Source organism: Rattus norvegicus, chromosome 15 (assembly GCF_021556685.1).
Source record: "Rattus norvegicus strain SHRSP/BbbUtx chromosome 15, alternate assembly SHRSP_T2T, whole genome shotgun sequence".
NCBI classification, from domain to species: Eukaryota; Metazoa; Chordata; class Mammalia; order Rodentia; family Muridae; genus Rattus; species Rattus norvegicus.
In genome coordinates this window covers 49631358-49656806 of record NC_141548.1, presented here as the reverse complement: position 1 = coordinate 49656806, position 25449 = coordinate 49631358, and the positions used below count along the sequence as shown (strand labels likewise).

Here is a 25449-nt window from a genome sequence, read left to right as displayed (position 1 = left end):
TGATCTGCAGCAATGCATAAAAGTCTTGAAGTGTGAAGGTAAACCCAACAAATCCCAGCATGCAGAGGTTAAAGGCAGGTGAATCAAGAGTTCAAGTTCATTGTGAGCTGCACAGCACATTGGAAGCTAGCCTAGAATTTGTGAAATTCTTTAGAAACATCTTAATTCAGGATAGTATAAGCTTCTTGTGAACATCATTGTGGGAGAATACAGTGTAAGGTAATTGAAAATAAGAATTTCACGTATTAGATGTGATTAGAAATCACTTTATAAAACAAATCTACATATGTAGAGAATATTACCCACAACCTTTATTGATTTAGCTGAAAATGATAAATCCATATGATTAAACACACACACACACACACATATATACATATATCACATGTACACATAATAATGCATGTGTGTATATTATATAGCACATACATATTCTAAGAATTTTATGCCATATTATTATGTATATATCAAGAAACATTTATCAAGAAACATATCAAGAAACATCACAGCAGTTACCTCCATGTGACCTATTGAGCTACAATAGAAGAAAACTTACTCTTTTAATTTTGAATGGGTAACACAGAGAAGAAAGAGAGGGAAACAATAGCTCCTAATAGAGGAAATTTTATAGCCAGCCAAGAGGCAGTCAGGACTTCCTCCTGCTATGTCATTGTGGCAGAACCACAGTTCCCAAGTTGTGCAACACCTTTAGTAAATACTTGCTCAAGCGTACACAATGGAGCAGGAAGTTTCATTCTGGCTCCCTTAAGAGGAGACTGGGGCAGAAGCAACCTCACAGGTGTGAGCGGATGCACCCACTGCTCCCAGGATCACAGAATGCAGCAATGGCGACTTCTGGTAGTCTGGTTCCTCCTTTCTCCAGTTCCAGGTAGGCGTTAACCCTTTCAGATTTTTTCAGCATGTCACAGGACTGTATGTCATCTGCTCCTGGTCTTATGGTATATAATATGTTGGCTAGATGTTTTATTTTTTCCCTTTAACCAATTTTTCTAACCATTTGGCATGGTTTTAATCTGCTGTCCCGGAACTGTGATGGATGTGAAGGAGAAAAATTAGAGGTTTTTCTGAAACATTTACATATCAGCTCTGATATCTGTAAAAAAAAGAGAAGCTCTCGTACATTTAAACAATGGATATGATCTTTGAGTCCAAAAGCAATTAATCAGAACTAATTGTGTCAATTTTTATTTCAATAAAACAGATTTGACTGGTTGTGATGGCCAAGACTTGCAGAAAGTATCTCGTAATTTGGGCCAGTTCAGCAACTTGCAAACTTAGGAATGTGCATTGTCATGTTTAGAGAGAATAGATATCGTTAACTGGTAGGGGGCCATAAGCACAAAGTCTCATGAGGTTATTGGTGAGGAGGAGTTTCAGTTCCATGTGGCTTGATAACGCAGTTCCGTTTCACTAGTTAGAGCAATCATCTAAGAATTTAGATGGGGTGACTACTACCCCCTAACAACATGTTATAGCATGCAGCTCTCTCCATTTTGTAAATACTCAGCTTGGTTTCACATGCCTGGGATCTGATGTCATATTTCTCTGGCTTGTTCTGTGTTCAGAGCTTCCATCTGCACACTAGCTGGCAAATATTTTCTTAGGCCATAGAATGTTTGCTGGGACCCAGGAACAAACAAAGGCATCAAGCACAGAAGGGTCTTCCTCCTTCCTAATCCCCTTGGCACTTTCTTACCAAACAGGACTTCTCCATTGTTTTCCAGACTTGTAAAACTTGTGTTAATATCCTTAATATTTAGGGTACTAATATATCCTTAAATACCCCTTGACTTCAAATTTCTAGATTCACAGAAATCAAAGGGTAGGAATTCTTTTTTATTAGGAATTTTTAAAAAAGAGTTATTTATTCATTTTATGTATTTGAGCACACTGTAGCTGTTTTCAGATACACCAGAATAGGGCATCTGACCTCATTACAGATGGTTATGAGCTACCATGTGGTTGCTGGGAATTGAACTCAGGACCTCTGGAAGAGCAGTCACTGCTCTTAACCACTGACCCATTATCTCCAGCTCCAAAAATTTTTTAATAGGAAGTATTTTGTCCCCAGGACTCTTGAGGACTCCACTCTCATTAGATGCTGAAGAACTACTTGGTATCCAGCTCTGTTCAAGGAGGGGAAGTAACTGATCAGGCAGCTCCAGTAACAGAAACCTATGGGTAACAGTGGGGCCTATGTATCCTACTGTCTTTTCAAAGAAATCAGGCACCAAACTATTTCTGCTACCCACAATTCTGTATCAGCAATGTGGCAGCAAGAGATGTAAGCCTTAGAGTCCTGGCTAAAAGTGTGACATCATTCATTCCAAGGATGTGATAATAGGCATTCTGATTGCTCTCCAGCAAGGGGGCATTCATCTTCAGTAGGATGCCACACTACTTCTTTTTATCTTCCATGCTGCCCTTTCCAAGTCATCCCCCTACCTACTGAAGTACCTTTGCTAGATTCTCCATGGGGACTGGTTTCACAGCCAGAATGCAAGTAACAAAGTTTTTTTTTTTTTTTTTTTGGCTTATCTCTTCTTCTGTAGTTCGCCCTCCCCATCATCAGAACTCTTTGCCCGCGCCCTCTGGCTATAACTTGGACCTGCTTCAACGTTTATTTCTAAATAAATGATGGATATGTAAAATAGGGCCTGGTGCTTGTAATGAGCCTCACCATCCCCTAAGAAAAGTGACATTGGATTACATCATAGGGAAAGTAAAAACAAATATTTAAAAGGACATGGCAAGTGTTTAGGGGAAGACAAAATAAATTGATGCATTGACAAAGGCAAGTCTCCATCCTGTTTCAGATGTATGTCTAGGTAGGCACTTTGGCTTAAAAAAGAAAAAAAGAGCAGTTATTTTTAGTGACTGGAAAAAGTAAGCCAGTAAGCACAATTTAACTGTTATAGCCAAGTAATAACCTCATTAGAATATGGGTTCTAGTCTTCCCCATTCTCATTTTCATTGAATAACATTTAGAAGTACTAGTACTAGTTCTAGATTGAGGTCAGCTATATCAATCTCATTAATGAGCTTCATTTTATTTTAAACTAATACGTGGTTAAAAGAATCTAATCCACAATTACACACTCATGCACGCACACGCACCTCTAACTCAAACCAAAATAATTGTTTTTCTCTAGATCCAGTTTTGCCATTCAAAACTTACCCAACACATGAGTTCTGTGGGAGAGAGGAAACAAGCATTAAAATAAATTAATAGAAACATATTGTGTTACATCTTGGATTTGTGTAATCCCTGGATGCCAGTTAGCTCTGTTTATGCTACTGGCTTCTAAAAAATTAACTTGACTTTATTCACCTGGGATGAGGCTGCCCCATCTCCATCAAAGGGGAGTGCATGTGAAGCAAACAATATCTGCCTACTTCATCCCTTTCTGTGCTGTGGAAATCCCTTCATCTCAAATGTCTTAATTCAAGGGCCTTACCGCTTTTGGGAGAACCAGAGCTTTCTAAGAGAAATTCTATCTATTTCTTTATAGAATTGACTGTGTTGTAAGAGTTCAGCATGAACTGGAAACTTATTTCATTTAGCTCAGCGAATTTGCTAAAGACTTTAAGAAGACATATTTTTTGTTTGTTTGTTTTGGTTTCTATTTGAAAGTGTTATCCCATCAAAGAGTGAGCTGGGAATAAATTTTTTAGTTTATGTTTTGACTCAATATTTAAAACTCAGTTGGTAACTTGTAGTTTCATGAAATATTAGGCTTTAGATTAACGAAAATTGCAGGTACAGCACAGAAAACTGCTTACTGTTGGATAGGGCAACCAAGTTTTCTGTTCACTTTTCTTGTCAAAAAGGAGTGGGCTGTGAAAAGCCAGTTGACTTCCTGTTAGGATCACACATGTGGATGAAACCCACAGATGAGGGTATCTTTGGAATTTTAGTAAAAGTAAAAAAAAAAAAGTTTATGCATATGGGTATTTTATATCTGCTTTCTGAGGCCAAGAGAAGGTTTCAGATCTTAAAGAGACATTCTCCATGTGGGTGGTGAGAATCTAGACTGGGTCCTTTGCAAGAGAAACTTAAACCCTGAGCCCTGTCTCCATCCCTCCAATAGGGCATTAAAAATACTGCTATGAGAGTGGGTGTGTGTTCTAATACAGTGTAGGTGCCTGTGCAGACCAGAAGGGGATGTCAGGTGCCCCAGAGATGCAGATTTAGGCAGTTGTGAACCACCTAAAATGTGCTCTAGGAAGTGAACTTTGGGTCCTCTCAAAGTGCAGGAAGTACTTTTAATGACTGAGGCATTTCTGCAGCCCCACTCCTCCTTAGAATGGCATGTAAAGAAGATATTTGTTGAGACTGCAACATCAGTGAGAAATGGCTTCATGACTCAATGTCTATGAGGCTAACTGTGCTGATTAGTCACCAAAGGACACCAGGTAGCGTTCTGGCACCTTAGGGTGTGTTTGCCCTGTGGTAGTGAAAAAGGAGGTGGCAGGGAATTGTGCCCATGTCATTTGCACATTTCTGGCAAGAGCTGTGGTATCTTACTGCTATGAAGTAATCATAAAATCATAAAATTTTAACAGGAGAGAAATGATCATCTCACATTTTAGAACTTCAAACTATTTTGTAAATAATCCGTTTACTTTTCTTCACCAACATTTCAATTGATTGCATTTTTATTTAATAAAAATTTACATTAAATTCCATAAACATAGAGAGAACAAGGATTACCTCTGGACTGCAAAAACACAAGCAACTCAAGAACTTGGTGTACTGGGCTTCCATGCATACCTTAAAGCTCAGTGTTTGGGGTTGAGAAGCAGAATGCTCTTGAATTTGAGGCTAGACTACTGAGCCCTTGACAAAACAAAGAACAAACAAACAAAAAGACAAGAGAGATCAAAGAAAAGAGAAAGAAAACCTTTGTACAATTGTTACAGAGTATGACAGTGACTTATTTGTCACAGCTGACAAGAATGTATCTGAATGACTGTGAATGTATCTGAATGAATGTCTTTTGAAGACACAATAGTAGTTTATGTTTATTTGTATGTTATAAATTACACAACACATCATAGACCCAGCCTAATTGGCCATCACTTTTCAAGCAGTTAAAGTTTCAAATCTAAAATTAAGATATTATAGTATCTGTACTATGTCTTTAAAATATATATATATATATATATAATTTTATGTATGTGAATATTTTGCCTGTATGTATGTCTGTACTCAACTTCCATGCTTGGTGAGCCTCCTTGATTATGTCTGCTGTTAAATGAACCAAAATAGCATAGTATTTTGGTGAGCTAGGATTTCATTCAGAGAAGTTGCAAGTCACAACACAGAGAAGAAGCTTTCCTAAACCCTGCTGCCAGCTTCCTACCTCAGTTCTCTAAGTTTCTCTGTGTCTTCATCCTAAGTGGATCTTTAATCCTGTAGCAGCCAGAGTTCCCTCCACAGCTTCCCACAGGAAAGCTCTGTGGACAACAGAAATAAAACTTAAAATCCAATAAAAAAACATTGGAAAGCCCAGGAAAGACTTGGGCATGAGTACCTTCAATTAATTGGTTGTTTAAGATGAATTTCCACTTTCCTCCTGGTATGACTCCAGCCACCATACATCCTTTCCTTGGTCAGTGACTCTGTACAAACCTTCTATTCTCATTTTCATAATTTTTCTGCCCAAAATGAAGGTTTGTCAGTATTGCTCATGCCAGCCCTCTCTATGAGACTAATGTTGGAGCCTTTTCTTACTGGGACTATGTCTCAAATATTACTATTGAAAATTCCAAGGAACATGTGATCAACCAGAAATAGTGGGTGTCTGCTTCTAGTTTCATAGCAGTGTGGTCTGGACTGATCAACTTCCAGGAGAACTTGATTGTGCCTAGCTTTTACCTTGTTTCATTCTCCTGCTAGGCAGTCACTGTGCAGATCCAAAAGGTTAAAGAGAAATGGGAAAATTGACAAGAAATACTTTCATCAGAAAAGCACTTGTAAATATCTCCCTGAAAAATATTGAAAGTCAGAGATTAAAGATTGGGGATGAGTAGGTGAGTTTCTGGTTGTTACCCACTTCTCATGTCTGAAACTACTGACACAAATCACTGACGGTCTCTGGGGGCCATCAACCAACAGAGTGAGCATGACCAGCATTAATGAAAAGCTATGTCTTCTCTTCCTTCTTTTTCTCCTAGCAAGTGCAATAAAAGAACTCCCTAAAGCCAAGAATTATGAAGTGGTTTATCCCATAAGACTTCATCTGTTGCATAAAAGAGAGACCAAAGAGCCAGAGCCAAAGGTTAGTATGTCTATGATTGTCTTATTTCATGTACATGAGTTTTATGTGTATGCCTGTTTACATGTGAATACATGTGAGGTCATAGGTTATTCTTACACTGTCATGATATCCACTCTGACTGTGGAGACTGAGTCTCTCAATGGACTGGAACACACTCATTCACAACTAGCCTGGCCAGTGATGCAGACTGTAATATTTTATAATTTATGCTGTATGTTTCCAAATAATTACTATAACTTACCTTATATATTATTTGCTTATCTACCATCTATCCACACACACGTAATCGTTGCCTTAAATTAGAACCAGAAAAGAAAACAATGGAAATGAATGCAAATTGGCATTGTTATCTGAAATTTGTATATTTTTCTATGTAGACAGCATTAAAATTTGTACAATTCTTACATTGCAATGAAACAACACATTGCTAGCCAATGCTAGCTTGAAAATTTAATTACTCATTAGAGTAAAGCTAATTGTATGTGCCATGTGTCTCAATATACATGTGCATGTGCAGGAGATAGCTGCAAAAACTATTTATGTGTATTGCCATGTGTATGTATGTATGTATGTATGTATGTATGTATGTATGTATATATGTATGTATGTATATTCATGTACAGTTAGGTAAAGGCAAAAGGAGGTCATCATACTTCTGGAAGATTGAGTGACAGGTGCTTGTGGGTCACCTTTTCTTGGGTATTACGGGTCCAACTAGGGTTCTGTAAAAGAGCATGTGCTCTTAATGAGTGAGCCATTTCTCCAGCTTCACAATGCTGAGTTTTGAGTAAGTTGCAGAGCCGTGTGTTTGTTGCTAAGAGTTTAGGTTTTTTGATTGTTGTTTGTTTTTTGTTTTTGTTTTTTATTGTTGTTGATTCTTGATCTTACATGGTATGCACTCACTGATAAGTGGATATTAGCACAAAAACTCAGATTTCCAAAGATACAATCCACAGACCACATGAAGCTCAAGAAGGATGACCAAAGTGCAGATGCTTCAGTCCTTCTTAGAAGGGGGAACAAAAAAATTCATAGGAGGAGATATGGAGACAAAATTTGGAGCAGAAACTGAAGGAAATGTCATCTAGGGACAGCCCCACCCAGGGATCCAGCCCATATACATACAGTCACCAAACCTAGCTAATATTGCTGATGCCAAGAAGTGCATGCTGACAGGAACCCAATATATCTGTCTCCTGAGATATAGCTGTCTCCTGAGAGGCTCTGCCAGAGCATGACAAATATAGAGGTGGATGCTCACAGCCAACCATTGAACTGAAAACAGGGTCTCCATTGGAGGAGTTAGAGATTGAAGGATTGAAGGAGCCGAAGGGGTTTGCAACCCCATAAGAACAATAATACCAACAACCAGAGCTCCCAGGGACTAAACCACCATCCAAAGAGTACACATGGACTGGCCCATGGCTCCAGCTGCATATATAGCAGAGGATGGCCTTGTGGGGCACCAATGGGGGAAGAAACCCTTGGTCCTGCCAAGGGTGGACCCCCACCCCCAGTGTAGGGGAATGTCAAGGGCGGAAGGCTGGAAGGGGTTGGTGGGGAAACACCCTCATAGAAGAAGGGGAGGGGGCATGGGATAGGGGATTTTGGATGGGAAACTGGGAAGGGGGATAACATTTCAAATGTAAAAGAATAAAAACATATCCAATTTATAATTACAAAATGAGTTTGGTTTTATTGGAGACACCTTGCTTGCCTAGGTTACCTCTCAACAGCTACAGGAGACTTACCCTAGCCTGATATATGATGACCTAATGTAAAGAGTGAATGTGGATGGGCAAGGGTTGCTTTTCACTTCAACCACATGAATCCTAGGGATGGAAGTCAAGTTGCCAGGCAAGTGCCTTCACCCACTAAGCCACCCACTAAACTGGCCCCAGTTAAGGGTTCTTTCTATGTCTTTGACATATCTCTTTTCCCATCTACCCCCACACTCCATCTCCTAACCTACATTTGGAAATATAAATATTTATTTTCATAAACAGCAATCCAAATAAAACCTTGCTAAACATATCAAGGCTGCATATAAAGATATCAGATAAGGAGCCTAGAATGTGGCTTAGAGGTAGAATCCTTAGCCAGCATTTTCAAGATCCTAGGATCAATTCCCAGCACCAACACACTATTCACACACATACAGACACACATACATATTCACACACACACACATATTCAAAGAAATACACATACTCATATACACACATGTACACACATTCATATATATATAGATACACATGTACATGCACACACACAAACACAGACACACACACATATACACATGCACATGTGTGCACATTGGCATGCAAATATATGCACACACATGCACATGCATACACACAAACACAGAGCTACTTTGTCTATATAGTTGACAGAACAATCTGTTGCCTATGGTCTAGACAGATGGCTGGCCTCACAGTCCACTGCTAGAGAAAAGCAGGCATTACTTGCTAAGGATTAAATCAGTAGACATAGCCATCTTTGATTATAAGTCTTTGTGTATTTTTGCAGGAAACATTTGAAACTGAGCTCAGGTACAAAATGACAGTAAACGGAAAGGTTGTGGAGCTATACCTGAAGAAGAACAAGTGAGTGTTTGTCCATCTCTCTTGTCTTCCTCTGCTACAAGTCAAAGTGTGGAAAGTGGCTGGCGAGGCTGCTGTCAGCATTAATGCTCCCAAAACTGACCCAACAATCTTCACTCCTAATGGACCAAGGAATCAGTGAATTTTTTTCTCTTAAAATGAGGGAAACATATTAGGCAAAATAACAGTTTACTAGGCTTTTGACACTTCATAAATAAAAAATGATGAAGTGCTTGTAGGCAGATTTTATTACTTTACCAAATGACTGAGTGGGTCCAATGAAACCTGCTTTAAGTTTTGTTTGTTTGGGGCTTGATAGAGGGTCTCATGGGACTGTTCCCTGGAAAGGGCTCAGGTGGGGCTAATGCTGTGCCTTCTCATCAAACTCGTTGCAAGTTCTTACTTTTGTCACCTTTGACTTCAGCTATGCTTCTTAAGTTTCTTCTGGAAATAGCAACCGTCTCATGTGAACAGGGCTTGCTTCACAGTCCTCTGGAAAACCTCTCTCTCTCTCTCTCTCTCTCTCTGTCTGTGTGTGTGTCTGTCTGTCTGTCACACACACATACACACACACATAAACACAGACACACAAACATAAACACACAGACACACATGCCCAGTAGATGCACAGACACGCAGAAACACAGACAGACAGATGCATAGAAACACAGAGACACACAAACTCACCCACACATAGACAGACACACACAGATACATACAGACACACATAGACACACACACACACACACACACACACACACACACACACACACACACAGCATCTCTCTGTCCAAAGTTTTCCTGTGTAGACTTGTCTAGAGCACAAGAGAAGCTTAGGAGTTTAAACTTGTCTGGGCAGCCTGGGAACTCTTCATTTGCTGGACTTTGCATTTGACTTGATGTGTGTAACCATGCTCTTCCATTTTCTTTCTCCAGCAAGCTCCTAGCACCTGGCTACTTGGAAACATACTATAATTCCAGTGGAAACAAGGTCACCACAAGCCCGCAAATCATGGTATAACATCTGCTAGGTCTCTTGGTAATAAAATATACCCATTTAGGTCTGTAAGACCTAAATACAATGTCCTTGCCTGGCAAATAAAAAATGAAACTGCTTTTACAGCTTTGGTGCTGATTGTTTTGTTTTATTTTCACAAATAGCAGTAATCACTTAGCAAATTTTTCCCATGGTTGCATTCCATGAAGATTGATGAAAGATGGCCCTACTCACCATTTTTAGCTTTCACAAGAAGCAGGCAGAAGGCAGAAGAAGCAACCTTTAGGGTTGTTTTCTGCAGATGGACTCTGTAACATGAAGAGCTGAGCATGTCTGCTATTTTTAGCTCTTAACTTTCACACCTCCCAATTATGGGGTCTGTTACACTCAAGACTATTTCTTCATCAAATGTAAACCTCCATACTGCCCTAAGTAACTCTACTCTTGATGTGTCCTCCAGACTTCCCCTTGTTCCCATGGGGACCATAACTGTGTGGCCGGGCATCCTCCTCAAGGATCCCTTCTTGTTGCAAACCTTCAGATTTTCAGGGGTTACATAAGGTAATGCCACATCTCTTCCAAGATAGAAGGGCCACATGGAGAAATAACTCTAGTACGTTGAGCATATTCACTTAAATCAAGTTTCACTCTTAGGACAAACCACCTGAATAACCCATAAGTTTAAAGGAGGGGACAAAGGTGATTAGTTCTAATTGGAAAAGTATAATTTTTAAAAAATATAAGTCAGATGTTCGGAGAATTCAATTTTAAACATAGATAACTAAATAATTTTTTTCTAAATAATGCTCAGCTATTGTATACTGTGTCGGCAATACTAATACATTATAATAAAATATAAAATACATTTCATAGTGTATGACATTATATATTAAACTATACTTATGGTAATATAAATATACAGACTGAATAATATAAGCATTTGGGGTTATTAACTACCTTTAAATTTTGAGACAAAATGTATTTAATTTTTTAAAGTCTCTAACTTAACTACTGAGCAGCAGAAAATTGTTCCTGTTCCAAGATTTCAAATTCTAATTGTTTGTAGAGTCTAAGAACTCGCAAGAATTCCCTTTACAAGATGCTTTTTTGTTTCCCTTAGGATAGCTGTTACTACCAAGGACACATCATAAACGAGAAAGATTCAGCAGCCAGCATCAGCATGTGTCAAGGGCTACGGTGGGTGAGACTTGAGGAGTACCCAGTGGTGCACAGTTCATGTTTGATAAGTCTGAAGACCTGCAAGTATAGTTAGTTATATAATATAGTTAAGTGTGATTCCTAACGGCTTCAAAATTTTGAAATTTTGCCTCAAAATGCCATTTCTTTTTGAAGCATGAAATTTAAACTACTGAACTGCCTTCAGTTTTATTTTTATTTTTGTTCATTTAAAAATGAAGATTTTTGAGACACACTTTTATAGTCAGACTCTGTGAGGGAGTGCAGCCCCTCTTCTTTCTCTCCTCACTTTTAATTCTTTTTAGTTTTTATTCTTAAGAATATTATATCCTTCTGCCTACTTTTGACTTTCTGTATGTGTCCTTCTACCATCTGATATTTCATCAATACCAAGAACTGATTAATTTCCTTTTCTATACTTCTAGGTGGATACCTTAAAGAATTCAAATCTCTATGTGTTCTAAGCCAAGCAAACTGTCTTATCAATCCATTATTTTTCCTTTATCTTTGACCCTAGTGACAGAATAATCAAGTAGTAATTTCCTCAGTCAGGCATCAGGAAGTCTTTGAAGAGTCTCTCTCTCATTCCTCCAGCCTCCATTTCCTTACCAAGCCCCAGGGATTGTATTATTTATTTTCTATTATTTCCTGCTTGTCACTACATCTGCCTCTATTGAGACATCTTACTTCAACCACCATGTACTTTAACTAAATCAACTGAAACAATCACCCACACTCACTGTCTTCCAGTACTAGAAACTGTATGCTCATGCATTTCTACTTCATACTAATTAGATATAATTGGATATATGTTCATTTGGTAAATAATTACATATACATTTTAAGAAGTATTTCTACATGCACGTTTTCCTCATTTTTGAATAAAAAGGTTTATGAAGGAAGAGATTGCAGATCTCTTTACCCTCTGCTTTTAGTGCAGTGCTTACTTTAGAGTGAGTCTCATTAAATATGATTCAGACTAATTTTAACTCATTAGAACTCTAGATTAATTAAGGAATGAAAACGCAACTGAAATTACTCATCATTTTTACCAAAGCTAGTAAATCTTAAAAGCAATCTAATGTGCAATCAGCCATTTACAGGGAATAACAGCATAGAGTGGTCAACAAGTCAGCTTAGACGTTAGTACCAGGGTTTGTGAAGAAGTTGGTAATCTTTGCTGACTACATGCTTCCCCTGCTCTCCACCCCATAACACCCTCCTATCACTCATTATGTTCTTCCATCTTACAGATTAAAAGGTGAAGCTACTTAGTTAAACAGCCTTACTTTAGATTCACAGCTATTCGGAAATAGGCTTAGAATTTTAAGACTCCAAAACATCCTTCACTTCCAAGGCCACTGTAGTGCAGGGACAGTATAAAATCCGGGACTGAGTGAGGAAACGTTTCTAGTGCCAGCAACAGGTAAGCTGGGTTATCTTTTGATCATGAGGACTTTGAGAACTCTGGCTGTACAACTCGGAAGCAAGACGATTGTGCTAAGAAATGTGAATGCTCATGTTCCTCAGGGGTTACTTCAGTCAAGCTGATGAAAGGTATTTTATTGAACCTTTGAGCTCGGAGATCTTGGATGAGCAGGCACATGCACTCTTCAAGGATGATCCCAAAGAAGACCAGGAGAACAGTAACTGTGGAGTGGATGATGCGCTATGGCTCCAAGGACTGCATCAGGATGTGGTCCTTCCTGCCACCAGGTTGATTGTGCGTAGGGCTTGTTTTGTGTCCTAACCTGGGTTCTAATCATTTACCTTTTTTTCATATATATATATATGTATATATATACATATATATATTTATATATATATATATATTTCATGCATATGTGTATATATGTGTATACATATATACATATATACATATATGTGTATATATGACCATGTCTCTGTGTCTGTGTCTGTGGAGACTGCAGGTTGCTGTCAAGTGCTTTTCTTAAATGATCCTGATATATTGAGGCACAATTAAAATATTGGCTCTCAATGGGCCTAAATTTTGGATAGTCTGACTAGCCATCTTTTTCTAGGAATTCCAGTCTCTGTCCTTTCTGAACTTGGATTAGAGGTAGGCCACTACACTCATCGATCTTTCACATTGGGTTTGAGCATTTGAATTTCAGAGCTCAAATTTTCACAGGGAGGGTTCTATCTGCTCAGCCACCTTTGAAGCCCTAGGTTCTAATACTAGTAGTAAGCTTGACTCACATTTTGTAGTCACTACTAAAACTAATAGTTATAGTTTATACTCACGATGTAATCTTACATTAATTATTTTCTCATTAAGAATCTGCATGAGCTATTATCAACAATGTACAAGGGCAAAAAAGAAGACTGAAATGTAATATTGGACTGCAGGGAGTAGACAATAGTACCCTCTAAATCTCAAAACAAGGCACATGTGTCGGAACTTTTTTGATTTGGAAACAGGAGAAATTTGTCCTCAGAGATGTTCACTGTACTGGGAATGCAGTATCAAGCAGCATTTATAAACACAGGATCTACCTGTTGGAACACAGAATATTCTTTCTTATATGGAATCCTGTTATGACCACAGAAGGAAATATGAACCCAGCTATTTTCAGCTGTGTGATGTGCACTAAAATGTTTCTGTCATTTCACTTTCATTGCTTGATTATTTCTTCCAAGTGTTCTCAGAATCTGTAAGCACCAGGCAGACTGATTCTAAGTAAAAACATCTAACCATCTAAGTTTAAAAAAACTAAAAGCCAAACCAAACCAAACCAAAACAAAAAGATTGTTTCTCTTTGCCATGGAATTAAATTTCACTAGCCTTATCTAGGAACCCAGATGAAAATGTACATTTTTCTCTCAATATCACTCTGGTTCTGGTTGGCACCAGCCTCTGGTTCCATCTTGAGTCTTTGGGAGCCATGTAGAAATGACCATGCTTTTCCGACAAGCTTTTGTGTTGGCTTTCTGAAGCATTTTTCTGGTCACCCTCTTCTGGTCAGTCACTTGATAAACTGTTTTCTGCTTTTTGCTTTGTAATTCTTCCCATGCACTGGAATTATTGTTGGTTTCTCTTTTCTTTTCTCACATGGTGTCCATCTCTTCACATATTTCAGTTCTTCACTGAGCTCTCAAGTAGTATTTCAAGATCATCATGTCAACTTGATCTGTCCTTTTTATGTCTGTTCTCACCTTAACAGACTCTCCTTGTTCTAGGTTGAGTGATGTTTGATTATAAAATGCATACTGTTAAAACCTATGGATGTCTTTCCAATCATCACATGTGACATAAGAGCCTAAGCACCATTAAGAGTTAACAAATGTCTGTTTGACTCTGCCCAGCATCCACTACATTGTATGTCCCCGGCCTACAAAATTTACATTCCATTTATTCTGACAAAAAACTTTCCCTGTTTTTTTAAACATATCATTGTCAATTAACCAAGATCTTGGTGTTTTAGTTCTTTTCTTTTCTGGATTATATTTCAATGTTTTTCACAATTTTATGGGTATAATATATAGACCAAGGCTCTAAAAATGCTTTTTCTAATTGTCTATTTTGAAATCACTACCTAATAGCACACCTTCAGTAACTCATTGAATCCATCCACAATACTTGTCACACCTGATACTTACATCTATTTCTTTGTCTCTTGTGAACCGCTATGCTGATAGGGCAAATAGATTTATCTATTCCAATATCCAGAGTACGTGAATGCATAAGAAATTGGTAGAAAATATTTTGTTCCTATGGAAAGTGGGAGGTAAGTATACATCTTATTAGGTATTATATGATTCTATATTAGATAATTTGTTTCTGATGATGAAATCATAAAAGATAATCTTTTCCCTTCATTTTCTAACATTTTCTGAGCCTTCTCTGTATGTATGCCTAGATGTTGTAGTAGAGTTAAAATAGTAATCTTGTCTGTCTTGATTCTCAGATGCAATCCAACCTCTTCTAAGACCACACATGATCAACAGCAAAAGGTATTATCTTAGTTATGATTTTCCTTCTATTTCAGAAGCTGAATGATGGGATGGTCCAAGAACCTAAGAAGTACATAGAATATTATGTGGTCCTGGACAATGGTGAGGTAATGACATCAGACTACTGCATCTCACAAAATTATCTTGCTCACAGCTCATTGTGTGAAATAGGAATGTCTAGATCTATGTAGAAAGATCAGTAATATGAACCATATGGAGAAATTATTTTATGAAGTTGATATTTATAATGAAACTGACAGATATTCTCAGAAATAACTGACAAATATGCATAAATCATATTGTTGGCTTTAAAAATCTCTTTTTTTACTATCTTTAGAGATCTGAATTTAGTTTCCATTTAAACTCCTTTGTCATATTGTCGTTGGTAAGGTTGTTGTTCATTTGTAATGTAGGATTTATATTCTAGAGGAAGCAGTCAAATATACAAAGGCCCAGTGGATGGGCTCTTTGGAGAAAGGCAATTCTTAATTTAATTTCTTTTCTAGGAACATATTTTTTTTCTTTTCTTTTCTTATTGGATATTTTTTATTTATATTAATTGTAAGTTTCTAAACAAGTTCTCTTTGTGTTTAATGCCAACAAGAAAAATCTTTGAATCTCTAAATTATTGGGATAATTATCTCAGAACTCAAATCTCTGGGCTTCTTGTGTTGGACTCATCTACTATGCATAGATTTAAAACATGGTTAACCATGCTTTGTACTATTTCTACAAAGTTAGGAAACCATGGAAATTAAGACATATTTAGAATAATTCCTTACTTTATTTTATTGAGGTTATTTTATTGAGACAGTCTTTCTATACAGCCAAGGCTGTCCTTACCCATGGTCCTCTTGCCTTGGCCTTCCAATACTGAGATTGCAGGTGTGCCACCATGCATTCTGCGATTTCCAAGATCTTTATGCTGACCTGTTATTACAAGGGAGAAAGCATAATATTGTTCCCCAAATTCTTTAGTTTACATCAAAAATGACTCAATTTGCTTTTAATTTTTAATCATTAATAATGGATAATTATAATCACTGTAAAATAAGTTAAAGTTTTTAAATCTTCCAATTATATTAATTTCTATCTGCTCCTATTTCTTTCTTTTCATTGTCTTTTAGTTTAAGAAATACAATAAAAATCTTGATGAAATAAGAAAGAGAGTACATGAGATGGCCAATTATGTCAACATGGTATGATATATTTTACTAAATGTAACTTTAAACACTTTGTGAAGGGGTGTTCTTGAATTTTGTTATGGATGAACATGAATCTAGGAAGGAAAGTGAGTCTCCTGGGGCTATGGGTCCCAGCACTTTTGAGGAATAACTTTGAATGTTGCTGCTTCATTAGATATCAATATCACATGTTAGGACCAAAAGATTACAAGTCGAGTTTTGCTTAAAAGAATTTTGTTTCCCAAAATCCACTTAAGGAATTCTAATAACCAAATTCTAGTAGAAAATCATTTCAGGGAGTTAAAGTAAACAAGAAACAAAATAGGCTTTTCATCTCTGGAGCTGTAGAACCTCTCATTTCTCCTTGAAAATAACCCTCAAGAAGAAGTTACTTAAAGTTCAGGAGCATTTTATCTAGATAAGTCCAACAATGCTCAAGGTGATAAAGGGAATGACATATATGTTGACTTTTGAAAAACAAAGTGCATTGGAAATATTAAAAACTGATCTTGCTATCATTATTCTTTGCTTTACAATGTACTCTCTTTGGACAGCTTTACAATAAGCTTGATGCCCATGTGGCCTTAGTTGGAATGGAAATCTGGACTGATGAGGATAAAATAAAGATAACACCAGATGCCAACACCACCCTGGAAAACTTCTCTAAGTGGAGGGGAAATGATCTGCTAAAGCGAAAGCACCATGATGTTGCCCAGCTAATCTCGTATGTACAATTTCTTCTATGCACAATGAGAGCGATATATCAGGGCATAGGTAAGATGTAAGAATCTACACACAGGTTTTTGTTTGTCTTTTTAACATTCTCAGATTGGTCCTTTTTGGCTACAAATAGTGGTTTTATTTTCTTAAATATAGATAAGGCAAACATTTGTCAGAATTCTGTTTTATTGGGTCTACACAAAAGAAGGACAAATGTAGATCATGAAAAGAAGAATTGAGACTCTATGTGTAGAAGAACTGATTGACTTTAGCCTTGAGTTAAGGGAAACTGATAGAATCAAAGTAAGATTGTGTATTATATCAAAACCCCACACTTAAGATTATTCAGCTGAAAGACCATTTAATAAGAAGAGCTGAAATAAATATAGTGAATGAAAAAAGCCTTGTACTTTAGTGTATGAAATCATGGATGTGCCCCCAGCACAGGTTCATTGCTTCAGTGGGCATCAGACAGGAGAAAGCTGCCACTGTGATCTTGAAATGGCTAGAGAGTCTGCTTCCTCAGGAAATAGTCCATGCCATGAATATAGGTATCCTATGTGCTGTAGAATTAATTTATATTTTTGCACAGATCAAATTCAATTCAAAACTTACACGTTTAACATAAGCCTAATTACCATGTATGATAAATATATATTAGATTTCCTCTAGTATATAGGAAGTCTATATAGAATATATACTTCCATTTCAACATAGTAGGATCTTTAAAAAGTTGTTGGCTTCTCTCACACCAGAATTCCATGAAGTTCAGAAGAAATTTGGATCATTGTGACCAAATGCTCAAGTCCACACAGCACTGCAATGGATGTAATACTCTTAACCACAATGGTTTTATGCTCTTAACCACAATGATTTCATGAACATAATTAAAATTCCATACTATAGGGCCCACCTAAAGGTGTTCATCAGACTGTGAGCACTACAAGGATGACTCATTGAAGGACATAGTAAAGGACATAGTAGCAGATGCAACTCCTTCACCTGGAAGAGTGACTTCTAGATTGAGACACACTCTGGTGTGTCTTTAAGGAGGAGCATAGCAAGTTCCCAAGATAGGAACCTAGTAGCTAGAAAACTTGAATGATGTGAGCCCTCCCAAGTCAGTCAAATTGCTGGATATTCATGCACTATAGCACAATGGCATGAAAAGATGCAAACAATAGACAAGATTTAAATGTGTAGTCAAGGTTAATGGAATACTGATAGGAGATTTCTTTTTTTTTTTTTTGGTTCTTTTTTTTTTTTTTTTGGAGCTGGGGACCGAACCCAGGGACTTGTGCTTCCTAGGCAAGTGCTCTACCACTGAGCTAAATCCCCAACCCCGTGAGATTTCTTAAAGAGATGAGCTCAAACAGGAAAAAAAAAGACACCAATTCTCTGGATAGAAGATTTACAGTTCCAACTTTAAATTGTAAGTCTTACCATTTACTAAACAAAGTAACAAGATGCCCATGTGCAGGAATAACCAGATAAGAATATTAATGTCCAGATATACTGTATTAGTGGAAAAAATAGATAATTATAGAATAGAGGAAGGCGTTACTTTAATAAATGGTATCAATGTTGAGAATTGATTTCATACAAAGGTAGAATCAAATATTAAATCATCTATAATATGAATTCAAAATAAGTTACCAACATGATAAATCTTTAAATATGACAAAATGCAGAAGTATAGTTTCCAAATAAAAAGTATGTAAAATCTGATTAAATAAAAAGACAAAATGTACAGGGAATGGAAAGTGAGGGGATAATTCTATTAATTTTCTGATTTTTCATGGCAGAATCAATGTTGTTTAGTTGGAAAAAACAAGTTGAATCAGCTAAAATTTTGACAGTTAAAAATTTAATCAGTTTAATCAGTTAAAAATTTGACAAGTGTTTAAAATTTCTGTAAGTGAACAAGCCTCAAAGCCTTGTGCAGAGAGCAAAAGAACATTGACTAGAAAGGCAGTGTCACCACTGCTAATTAAAAATGAACTCCAAAAGCAAAGTTAAAGTCCATTAGCAAATAAACAGAATTCATCCAAACCTGTTTCTGTTCAGTTCAAAATACTTAATAACATAAATTCTTTTAAAATATTACTCCAACAAAAACATTATAAAAAGAACATAAGAATAAGTATTTAAAATAAAGTATGAGAAAGATACAAATTAAAAAATACATAACACTTAGCTTATAATCAAGCAATTATTTACAGGGGAGCACTTGTTAGGGCTAAAGGCCAAAATGTTTCCTTTTGGAAAGGAAAATTATATTATAAAAAATAGATAGACACAAAAAATTGTATTATCATGAGCACATGGTGAACATTGGATGTTCTTAAATCCAAATGCTTGGATTTCAAGTTTTGCGGTAGACAGTATTGGAAAAATATCTCTTATTATTTCAAAACCCAAGTAAATACTTACGTGATAGTTGGAAACTTAAATTTCTCTAGTATTTGTTTAGAGTTTCAAAGGAATTGTTTATCTCTTAAAAAGCTAGTTTTCTCATTTTCCCTTCTGTTCCTTTCTTCCTAATAGCTCAACAGATTTTTCTGGTTCAACAGTTGGTCTAGCCTTCATGTCTTCAATGTGTTCTCCTTACCATTCTGTTGGCATTGTTCAGGTCAGTTTGAAGATCAAACGCTGGATCTATGCATCTCCCAAATTTTTCTACCCCATCTATAGAGAAGGTCACTAGGGCTGCCTATTGTCTGCTTCAGTAAATACAGTAAATAAATGGCCAATATTGACCTAACCTTGCATTCTTGGATAAAGCCAACATATTCATAAAATACTGTCTTAATTTACAATGGTAATGCAGTTGCAGGTTCTCTGCATCTAGATTCAAGGGCAGTATCCGACTGTAGCTTTATTTTTGTGTAACATGATTTTTAAGGGTTTTGTTTGTATAGTAAATTTGATCACATTAAGGGAGTTGGGATGTACTCTCCACACTGATTTTTTTCACCACTAGAATAGAATTGCATCTATTTCTCCCAAATGTTGAATGAAATTCACCAGTAAAACTGTGTGTTACTGTAGTTTCCTTTTGGAAAGAATTCTGAAATCAAATTTCAGTGATTCATTGATTTATTCATACTGTAGAGATTATCTTTATTTGAGTAAACTTGGTAGTTTCATCTTTCTTGGAAAAAAATGTCCACATATTTCAGGGACAAAATTGACTGATGATATCCAGCACAAGTCACCATATCACTAACTTATAGGCCTATCCCCTATCTGTTTACAACTATTTAAGATATTGATTACATATACTTTTTTTGGTTATCATGGCCAGTTTCCATTGGTGTTTCTTAATTTTCTTTATCTTTACAAAAATCATTGATACTTTCAGTGATTTTTCCTGTAAACTTCAGTGACCTTTGCTCTCATGTTAATAATTCTCTTCTAGTTATACCAGATTGAATTTATTCTTCTTTAACACAATCAGTGCCTCACTATACACCATTTTACCTGCACCAATGCATTGGGCAGATGTTATATTTTTTCACCTTAAATACTTTATAATTTTTCTTTTAGACTTTAGCTCATATATTGTTTATAAGTGTTATATAAAATTTTCTATTATTACTTTTGCATATTGGAGTATACTCTGTACAATTTTGATTTTTTGATATTGTGTCTTTAGTTAGTGGCTCCATATAAATGGACACAAAATTGTCTCCTGTTTGTGTTCTATAAATGTCAATAATATCAAGGTCATCTATAATGCTGTTTGGGTCTGTTGAGTCTTAAAGGAAAGTAGTCACTAAAATATAGAAACATAGTTGCTAGTTTGCTCATTTTTATTTTTCACTTGCTTGTTTATGTTTCATGGGTTCAACGCTTCTTGAGCATTTAAGTAAGTATACTGATTGTCTCTCTGAAGAACTGATCCATTTAATATCTTACCATCCTCACTAATGATCATCCCTGAAGTACTGATTACTCAGAAGTTTGTCTCGTGTTGAAATGGTTACACTGACATTTTGGGATTATTGTTCAAATGATAAATTTATTTCCTTACTTGTTTTCTTCCTATTTGTGTGTGTGTGTGTGTGTGTGTGTGTGAGAGAGAGAGAGAGAGAGAGACAGAGACAGAGACAGAGACAGAGATCTTTAGCTGAATTGGATAAAAGGAAGAGTATGTCTCCATGCAAAGTACATGACATTTCCCCCATTATTGCCCTTAGGACCACAGTAACTACCATCTTCGAGTCGCAGGAACAATGGCACATGAAATGGGTCACAACCTTGGCATGATTCATGACTACTTGAGTTGTAAGTGCCCATCTGAAGTCTGTGTAATGGAGCAGTCACTAAGGTAAGGGTGTTGGGGGTACACTGTGTATCCCTGGTTTGATGTACAGTTGGTGCTATCCTCAAGGTCATGGTCATCAACTTGTTCAAGATTCTAGGTTTTAGAATTGGAAGAATCTTAGTAAAATCAGCAAGCTTATATTTTTTTAACTTGAATATATATAGCACCCAGTAATAACCAAAGGACAATGTCACAGAGACAAAGGTTTACATGGGAAAACATTCAGAAAGAAAGAGAAAACACAGGTTTTCAGGAGGCACCATGGAGAAGTGTGACCACAAAGGCACCAGCTGTGCTCCTGGGGTAGCAAACAACTCATAGATCCTCTCAGCTCTGGACTCAGACACAGTTCTCACAGCCTTGGTGATACTTCTGTAAAAATGTCTAGGCAGATAGAGAATTCTCAAGGTTAAATGGTATTGACAACCCAACCAAACATTACTATAAGTTTTAAAATTTCATTCATTTTACTCAATTCCATTTATTTCATACTATTTCATGATAATTTAATATGTGATTCCTTTCAGGGCAAACCTGTACCACACCCACTGACCTGCACCTATATGTACTTTTAAAATTATTTATTTACATGTGGATAGTGGTTTTGCCTGCATATATGTCTAAGCACCACTTGCATATGGTGCCCTTGGAGGCCAGAAGAGGGCTTCATATCTTCTAAGACTGGAGATACAAACATTGTGGTACTGCCCTATGGGTGTTTGCAGTCAAACTAGGATCCTTTGGAGGAGCAGCCAGTGAGAGCTTTAACTGAAGCCAGCCCAATATGTGATTTAAAAGAAATGTGCCACACTAGAAATACATTCTCTCTTTGGGTTAAGGCAGCTAGTTGTGTTGTTGTTGTTGTTTGTGTTCTCTCTCTCTCTCTCTCTCTCTCTCTCTCTCTTTGTGTGTGTGTGTGTGTGTGTGTGTGTGTGTGTGTGTGTGTTTGTATTAGCTATATGATGTATGGTTCCAAAATATCCTTAGATTTTTGTCAAATTTTCCATAAACTCAGAGTAGGTGTTTACAGGGAAAGAGTTTTTGAAGAAAAAAAATCTCATGATATCCCTCATAAGAAGAATAGAGATAACATGGTACATCTGCACAATGAAGCTGTAAGAAAACAAACAAACAAGATTAAACAATGAAAAAACTGACATCCAGGTGGGCACTCCTGAGGCTGCAGAGCGGAAGAGACCACCAACACTGCCTACCCATGCTCACATCCCTGGCCCAAGAGGAAACTGTATACGGCCTCTGGGTCCCCTTAGAGGAGGGCCCAGGAGCAGCAGATCCACTGTGTCTGAGACACTGCCAGAACCTGAAGGGACCGACCGGATAAACAGTTCTCTGCACCCAAATCCTGTGGGAGGGAGAGCTAAACCTTCAGAGAGGCAGACACGCTTGGGAAAGCAGAAGAGACTGCACTCTGCACTCATCTCTCACGCCAGAGGAAAACACCAAACGCCATCTGGAACCCTGGTGCACGGAAGCTCCCAGAAAGGGTGGTGCAGATCTTCCTGGTTGCTGCTGCTGCGGAGAGCTCGTAAGCAACACCCCACGAGCAAACTTGAGCCTTGGGACCACAGGTAAGACCAACTTTTCTGCTCCAAGCAACCTGCCTGGTTGACTCAGGACACATGCCCACAGGAACAGCTGAAGACCAGTAAACAGGAAAGACTACACGTCCGAAAGCAGAACACTCTGTTTCCATAACTGGCTGAAAGAAAACAGGAAAACAGGTCTACAGCACTCCTGACACACAGGCCTATAGGACGGTCTAGCCACTGTCAGAAATAGCAGAACAAAGTAACACCAGAGACAATCTGATGGCGAGAGGCAAGCGCAGGAAGCCAAGCAACAGAAACCAAGATTACATGGCATCATCGGAGCCCAATTCTCCCACCAAAGCAAACACTGAAGATCCAAACACACCAGAAAAGCAAGATCTAGTTTCAAAATCATATTTGATCATGATGCTGGAGGACTTCAAGAAAGACGTGAAGAACTCCTTTAGAGAACAAGTAGAAGCCTACAGAGAGGAATTGCAAAAATCCCTGAAAGAATTCCAGGAAAACATAAATAAACAAGTAGAAGCCCATAGAGAGGAGTCACAAAAATCCCTAAAAGAATTCCAGGAAAACACAATCAAACAGTTGAAGGAATTAAAAATGGAAATAGAAGCAATCAAGAAAGAACACATGGAAACAACCCTGGATATAGAAAACCAAAAGAAGAGACAAGGAGCTGTAGATATGAGCTTCACGAACAGAATACAAGAGATGGAAGAGAGAATCTCAGGAGCAGAAGATTCCATAGAAATCATTGACTCAACTGTCAAAGATAATGTAAAGCGGAAAAAGCTACTGGTCCAAAAGATACAGGAAATCCAGGACTCAATGAGAAGATCAAACCTAAGGATAATATGTATAGAAGAGAGTGAAGACTCCCAGCTCAAGGGTCCAGTAAATATCTTCAACAAAATCATAGAAGAAAAATTCCCTTACCTAAAAAAAGAGATACCCATAGGCATACAAGAAGCCTACAGAACTCCAAATAGATTGGACCAGAAAAGAAACACCTCCCATCACATAATAGTCAAAACACCAAACGCAAAAAATAAAGAAAGAATATTAAAAGCAGTAAGGGAAAAAGGTCAAGTAACATATCAAGGCAGACCTATCAGAATCACACCAGACTTTTGGCCAGAAACTATGAAGGCCAGAAGATCCTGGACAGATGTCATACAGACCCTAAGAGAACACAAATGCCAGCCCAGGTTACTGTATCCTGCAAAACTCTCAATTAACATAGATGGAGAAACCAAGATATTCCATGACAAAACCAAATTTACACAATATCTTTCTACAAATCCAGCACTACAAAGGATAATAAATGGTAAAGCCCAACATAAGGTATACCATAGAAGAAGCAAGAAACTAATCGTTTTGCAACAAAACAAAGAGAAGAAAGGCACACAAACATAACCTCATATCCAAATATGAATATAACAGGAAGCAATAATCACTATTCCTTAATATCTCTCAACATCAGTGGCCTCAACTCCCCAATAAAAAGACATAGATTAACAAACTGGATACGCAACGAGGACCCTGCATTCTGCTGCCTACAGGAAACACACCTCAGAGAAAAAAACAGACACTCCCTCAGAGTGAAAGGCTGGAAAACAACTTTCCAAGCAAATGGTCAGAAGAAGCAAGCTGGAGTAGCCATTCTAATATCAAATAAAATCAATTTTCAACTAAAAGTCATCAAAAAAGATAAGGAAGGACACTTCATATTCATCAAAGGAAAAATCCACCAAGATGAACTCTCAATCCTAAATATCTATGCCCCAAATACAAGGGCACCTACATACGTAAAAGAAACCTTACTAAAGCTCAAAACACACATTGCACCTCACACAATAATAGTAGGAGATTTCAACACGCCACTCTCCTCAATGGACAGATCATGGAAACAAAAATTAAACAGAGACGTAGACAGACTAAGAGAAGTCATGAGCCAAATGGACTTAACGGATATTTATAGAACATTCTATCCTAAAGCAAAAGGATACACCTTCTTCTCAGCTCCTCATGGTACTTTCTCCAAAACTGACCATATAAGTGGTCAAAAAACAGGCCTCAACAGGTACAGAAAGATAGAAATAATCCCATGCGTGCTATCAGACCACCACAGCCTAAAACTGGTCTTCAATAATAATAAGGGAAGAATGCCCACATATACGTGGAAATTGAACAATGCTCTACTCAATGATAACCTGGTCAAGGAAGAAATAAAGAAAGAAATTAAAGACTTCTTAGAATTTAATGAAAATGGAGGTATAACATACCCAAACTTATGGGACACAATGAAAGCTGTGCTAAGAGGAAAACTCATAGCGCTGAGTGCCTGCAGAAAGAAACAGGAAAGAGCAAATGTCAGCAGCTTGACAGCACACCTAAAAGCTCTAGAACAAAAAGAAGCAAATACACCCAGGAGGAGTAGAAGGCAGGAAATAATCAAACTCAGAGCTGAAATCAACCAAGTAGAAACAAAAAGGACCATAGAAAGAATCAACAGAAGCAAAAGTTGGTTCTTTGAGAAAATCAACAAGATAGATAAACCCTTAGCC

The 25449-nt window shown here is 37.3% G+C and overlaps 1 protein-coding gene across 28 annotated transcripts in view; it reads left to right on the top strand.

The window, feature by feature from the left end:
• The first annotated feature begins 716 nt into the window (after window positions 1-716).
• The window catches only part of Adam28 (ADAM metallopeptidase domain 28), a 124912-nt gene continuing 100179 nt past the window's right edge, over window positions 717-25449 (top strand). For 26 of the 28 annotated variants that reach the window (XR_015637921.1, XR_015637928.1, XR_015637930.1 and 23 more), the window contains exons 1-11: window positions 717-889; window positions 6202-6305; window positions 8835-8911; window positions 9845-9923; window positions 11026-11102; window positions 12633-12825; window positions 15113-15184; window positions 16205-16276; window positions 16816-16985; window positions 19529-19613; window positions 21184-21314. Coding sequence is in view for 14 of the 28 variants with exons in the window: in XM_087585287.1 (XP_087441413.1) it covers window positions 838-889; window positions 6202-6305; window positions 8835-8911; window positions 9845-9923; window positions 11026-11102; window positions 12633-12825; window positions 15113-15184; window positions 16205-16276; window positions 16816-16985; window positions 19529-19613; window positions 21184-21314 (1112 nt within the window). In the remaining 14 variants the exon portion in view is untranslated. The remainder of the gene's footprint in view (window positions 890-6201; window positions 6306-8834; window positions 8912-9844; window positions 9924-11025; window positions 11103-12632; window positions 12826-15112; window positions 15185-16204; window positions 16277-16815; window positions 16986-19528; window positions 19614-21183; window positions 21315-25449) is intronic. The other 2 variants (NR_172143.1, NM_001394671.1) reach the window with 1 other exon arrangement.